This window comes from Trichinella spiralis, assembly GCF_000181795.1.
Source record: "Trichinella spiralis strain ISS 195 chromosome Unknown Scfld2, whole genome shotgun sequence".
Lineage (NCBI taxonomy): Eukaryota > Metazoa > Nematoda > Enoplea > Trichinellida > Trichinellidae > Trichinella > Trichinella spiralis.
Window position 1 is genome coordinate 8331529 of NW_003526941.1, and position 6273 is coordinate 8337801.

The window sequence follows — 6273 nt, forward strand, 5'->3', positions numbered from 1 at the left end:
TTATTTATCCATCAAAGTACAGTTGACCTTACGAAAATTTGCATAAAGGATGCTTTCCCGTTATTTACAAGTTGCATTAGTAAGTAAACATTAGTGCAGTTTTTGTCCGTCGCAGTCGAAGAAAGTCTCATATCATGTGCGGCTTGTTTTCTTTTTGCAGTACTAATTTTTGTGTTTATCTTACATTTATTCCTATTTGTGCCAAACTTGTTAGACGTTTTATACTTTCTTCGTCCAATATTAAACCACATAATGCTGTAGAAATGAGGTAAGGCTTTTTTGAAAAATATTTTCAATCATCTCTTTTGTAGACGTTGTCATTTTATTCACTGATTTTGAATAAAAAGGAAACTTTTCAGTAAGGTTCAGTTGCAAAACTTTTCCATTTAGTTTATTTAATATTTTGTCTTCAAACAGTATTTGACAAATTTTCATCCTTGGTATACTGTAAATTTTATAGAAAATTTTACAAATTGAAATCAATGAACATTGTAATATTTGTCATGCTAAGTTCATTCGTCGACTAACAACACTAGTTGAAGTGTGATTGGAAAATAAGAAAAGGGTAGGAGGAACTTTTATTATTTTTTTTGTATCCCACGTGAAACTGAAGAATTTGCAAGTCAAAGTGAAAATTGTTTTAGTGCATTTTTGTATTTTTAAAGTGAACCAGCACTTAATCGAAGCAATTTACAGTAAAAGTTTTCGAAATCTTGGCTGCTAAATTGGGACAACGTAAGCCAATAACACATTGAATTTTCTTTTCGAAATTGTCATTCTTTCTTCAATTCTGTCGAAAAATAATCAGAACTAAATTTAGAATATTTACTTAAAATTTTAAACAAATAATAAAACAAAATTTTTAATGAAATGTTTTCAAGTTATTGAATTAATTTCCATAATGTTTACAGAAATGTTCATAAAGTACAACATCAACAGTAATTCAAATTTTGTCCCAGTTTCTGCAATGCAGGTATTGTTTTTTTTATAATTTACCAAATCGGCAATCCTTATTTGTAAATCAATTCTACAGTACACATCGAATCCACTGTTTCACTTTTGATTTCTGTATTGTTCGACCGAATTTTTTGCTTGTTCATTTATCGATTTTATTTCATCAGCAAAATCAACCACGAAGTGGAGAAGATTCGAAGTTTTATTATTTATTAGTCTGCACTTTTCTCGAGATGTAATTTTTTTATGATTTCTTTTCTGAATTTTATTTTGTTGAATAGAGTGATTTGATTTGATTTCATTTTCTACTTTTCAATGATGAATTTTACGGTTAATAAACTTTTCACGAGTTCTCAACCGGTAAGAAGTGAAAATCTTTTAAATCAGGTTGATAGAATTGTACTGAAAGATGAGAACTATTTTTGAATTTCTTCCAGCAGTGCATTCAATTTTTTCTTTCAAAAGTATAAATAAACTAGTTTCCATTTTCGGGATGTGATGTTAGCTGTGGTTGTTGTTGTTGATTAAAATGAAATAATTAGTATTATTTTCAGTGGTTGTCACTTGAGTGAAGTTCGTTGAATAATTGGTATATTTGAACTGTATATGCGATGTAAAATGTAAAAATTCAAGCATCACCTTAGTGGCAGTGTATGACTTGCTTGAATGAGGGATGGTATATTTTTCGATAACATTGATATTAATTATTTTCTAACGTATATAATTCAAAATTTTTTAAATTACTAAGCGTCTAATAATTGAGAGTGTTTATTGATTTTTGAACAAAACATTTTTCAAACCAAAACGGTTAAGTAGTACATGAAAATAATTGGAAAATAATTTTTTTTGTTTTTATTTTGAGATTTACTGATTTGTTGAAATTGATTTACATTGGACTGGCAAGGTGCATGAAATGGAAGAAAACCGGCGATGCTCAATTTTGTGGTGGTCAGTCAGGTTGATTTTCACTGGCAGACAATGATGCTGCTGCGGACCGGCTTAACCTGAGGCTTTGTTCATCTAGCTGTTTTGTTCGGTTTATTGTAATTTTTGGTATTTCATGTCGGTCATTTCTACTGGCGTCGATTGTGCTTGACTTTTTCAACTGATTAATCAACTCGACAGCCATGAATAGCAATTTCAACGACAATGACAGTAAGAAAAGAAATTGGAAAAAAGAAAAAGAACTCATCATCACCACAGAATTGGCCAATCTCTTTTCACTCTTGAATTCACTACTTGAACTACGAACGACGCTTCTTGATTAAATGCAAATTTTCTGCTCTGAGGATTTTTGCATATTTTTACCAGCACTGATGAGAAAAGACTGATCACTTTCAAGCTTTTGACAACTGGCATTTCACCACCACCATTTCACATGTAAGTAGTATATGAAAGAAAAATTGCACCTCTTGTCGTCGTCTTTTCTTTTCTTCATTACGTAAAACTTTTTCTTCAATCACTCTTCAAAAAAATCATTGGCAAAATTGTTTCTTGTAATTCATCTATTTCAGATAATTCATTATATATATATATTTTTTTGAATTTCAGTTTTCATTTCACAACTGCTGATCATCACACACCCGCACTACCACCATCGCTGACAATCATCTACAGTATTCTACTACAACATTTTTCACTACTACTTTTTGGTAAGCATTTATTTATTTTCTTTTATTCGTTGTTTATCTCCACGTCAGTTGAACAATTGAAGAACAATCACTCAAGTTGAGAATTATCAAATTGTAATCGGCTGGCTATCAAGGTTACTTTTGTAATTGAGAATATTATTTCTTCATTTCATTTCATCAAAAAATGCTCCAATATGCAACTTGTCAGACTTGTAAATTTGCATTTTATCAATTATCCGATGAACGCGATTGTCTTTTTTATTTGTAAATTTCTTTTCACATCTTTCTTCTCAACAGCGATTAGTGAAATAAATTGTGCTGGATGGTTTCTCAAGAATTTGTATTACAAAATGAATATGTGGGCAAGTTTGTGAAATTTTTTAAAATTAAATACTGCAACTGACAATGAACAATAATAAACTTTTCTTACTGTACTCAACTGTAGGGTAATCTGTGGAAAAAGGCTTTTCTTCTTTTTCTTCTTTATATGCAGGAATGTGGTGGAGTAGATTCTAGTATTGTCGTTGTTGTTGTTGTTCATTTTCAGATCTTCATTTCAAGTGTGACAAAAGCAGAATTTTTATTTTTTTAATTGATCATAAAAATGGTTGTAATTTTTCAATTTTTCAAAAATGGTATCGCGAAAAAATTCCAATCGTTTACTTGGAATTTTTTGGAAAATTTCAAATTTGCTCTGTTTTGTTTCTGTTTCTGTTTATTTTTTATTTATTTCAAAATGTTTTCTTTTTAAATTTTGAAAACAAAATTAATTTTAACAATTCTATGACGTCTGTTCTATTAACGTAGGCATTGAAAAATTCATCAAAACTTATATTTACCATGAAAACTACTACTTGATCAATTATCATTTCGAATAGAAAAGATAGGAGAATTTATAATAGCACATTTTTATTATTTTTTCATCTCAATACATCAGTATTCAATAGTTTTATGATAATTTGTGAATGATTTATTTTTATAATTTCATTTTAAAATTATGCAATAAATAATAAATGAAGGGTGGGTAAAAAAGAGGAAAACTGGAGTATTACAACGATAATGAAAATGAATAACAGCAGTTTAAATGAAAGAAATAAAATTTATATTTTATTATTATTATTCTTTTTATCCCTTTTCACTGATTGATGAGAGAGGTTTGAAAAAAGTGTTGATTGGTAATTGTGATCGTGTGTCAGTTTTTCTTCTTGCTTTATCTTGGGGAACATTACATAGCATAGTGAAATGTTTGTTTTATGCAAATAAATATTTGTGATTTCTTTTTTATTTTCAATTTCTTCCCTTTCCTACAATTATTATTTTTTTCATTGTTTGTTTCCCTGGAATGTCCCTCATAGATTTCAAAATGATACCATCTTCAGCAAGCTAAAGTTGAACGGAATTGCATCATCGATCGGGTTCAGTCGAACATGCAGCATGGCATTTCTTTTTGCACTGCTCTTTCATTTGCGTTAATTTATAGCATCACTTGTGTTCTGTGTTGCACATGCTTTCTCTATGGTCGATTTCATTATTTTTCCTTAATTACAGAAAAAAAATAATTTTAACTTTCAATCGCAGATCATTTGCATAAAATTTTATTATGTAATGAATATTTGTAGGTGAAAAAGTTTCAGTTTGCATTTTGTAAAATTTTTAAGATCTGAACAAAATTTACTCGTATTTATAATTTGATAATATTGATTAATTATGCATTGGAAAATGAGTCATTGAAATTATTTGTTCTTCAATTAAAGATAATATACAATTTGGATGAATGGATTTTTTTTTGTTTAAAAATAGACACTCTGATGGGAAGCATAACTATTATTATGTGCGTATAATCAAGAAATCATTGTTTCAACATAGTCTAATATTTTTTAATTGCAATTATGAATCCAGATTTTTCGCTTGATCAAAGTTTCATTAAAAATAATAACTATTTCGCTTCATACAAATCGACCTCGCCAATGTAATAATAATGAAGCATTTGTTTTTGTCAACATTTCATATTGATTTTTCTTCACTGTTGTAATGGCATTCTTCAAGTGAATGAAATTCATTAGTTAATTTTTATTTCATAAATTTGTTTACTGAAAAAATAAATAAAGCAATAATTTTCTATTCGTTCATTCTATTTGAAAAATGCATTGGTTCTTCTTCTTCTTCTTTTTTTTTGCGCAGTTTACTTGCGTGCATACTTGAAGCAAAATTTGCGTGACTAAAACTGAGTTTGTTAATATATTTTTGTTTAATAATATTGATCACACTAGTGCTATACTTTATCGGTACTTCTCTATTTGAGCATGCAACTTCCTTTCTAATTTGGCATTTCAATTTATACGTCAATGCGCGTACGTTGTAGATTTAATAAAACAAATAATTTACCCCCTCCCTCTCTCCCTCTCCCTCTCTGTGTGTGTCTCTTTTTCCACATATATATATATATATATATATATATACTTTTTTGTTTCAATGTTTAAATGGCATTTTATCATAAAAATGATCATATTTAATGTTAATTATGAATGTAATTCATAGATGCAAATATATATTTTTTTTCTTGCAGCTCTATAGCTGTGTTCTTTTTTTTATTCAATTCAATTCACTTGTCGTCATGTAATTATGCAATTTTATAAATGAATGTTTCAATACTTTTCAATGTAAATGAGTGATAAAATTTTATCCGTATGGATTAGGAAAATTTACTTTTTTTTATATCTTCTTCTTTTAAATTAACAATACTCACCTCAGGAGGGAATTTCTGTAGGTTTTTTTTTTAATTTTATAAATAAGCTTCTTCTTCTTCTTCTTTCTTTTGCAAATCAACAACTTCATCACCAATAATGGAATAGTTATTTTTTGAAAATCGTAATGGATAATAAACTACATGCAAAATGCAAATAGCAAAAATGATTGAACGATGGAAATTTTTCAGTTGCTTTTTTCTCTCAACGTTACATATAATGACTGTATATGAAATGTACTGTTATTATAATGAAAAACGATAGTTTTTATTCACAAGAGTCACTAATTTAATTTGATCGCTATTGTGCTTTCTGCAATGTTTTTAACTGCCAATCGATATTTATAGCAATCTTTCGACTGGCAGTTTTTATATTGTCGTAATCTGAACTGAGCTAGCAAAGTTGGCCGAAGAATTTTAATTAACTGTAAATTATTGATATAAGCCATGATTCCTGATTAGATGTTTTGTCAAGTGTAGACCCGGCGGAATCGATTCAACAACTCTCTCGACCTTAGTCTCGGTTTGCCGGACCGAATTCTCAGCACCACCCACATTTCAACTTTGACTTTTTTCTTTCTCTTTGCTCATCAGTCTTTCGTCCAAACAATGCACCTTGGTTCCACTGTTTATTCGAATTATTATTATTTTGTTTTAATAATTAATATGCAGTTATTATTATTATTATTATTATTTGCTAATTTCGACGCATCTCAACAGAGGGGTTCGTTCGAGCACTGAAGCATCTGTAAAAATAATTGATCAATTGTGCACAGAGTGAATGAAGTCAGTTATTATTATTTTTTTTTCTTCCCTCTCCTATTACAATACATTCTACTTTTTATACTTTTTATCAACCCTAAAATAAGCAGCGATGTGTTTGCTAATTTCTCAATTCTTGGTAATTGCTTGCGTGAAATTTCGCCTGATGTAATTTTGCACTTT

General features: G+C 29.0%; 1 protein-coding gene across 1 annotated transcript; it reads left to right on the forward strand.

The window, feature by feature from the left end:
• Window positions 1-6202: 6202 nt before the first annotated feature.
• Window positions 6203-6229, forward strand: Tsp_06883a (hypothetical protein; the record flags this gene model as incomplete). Its single annotated transcript, XM_003380683.1, has 1 exon — window positions 6203-6229. A coding segment is annotated over exon 1 (27 nt), but the record flags the coding sequence as incomplete, so codon positions are not given.
• Between the last annotated feature and the right edge of the window lie 44 nt (window positions 6230-6273).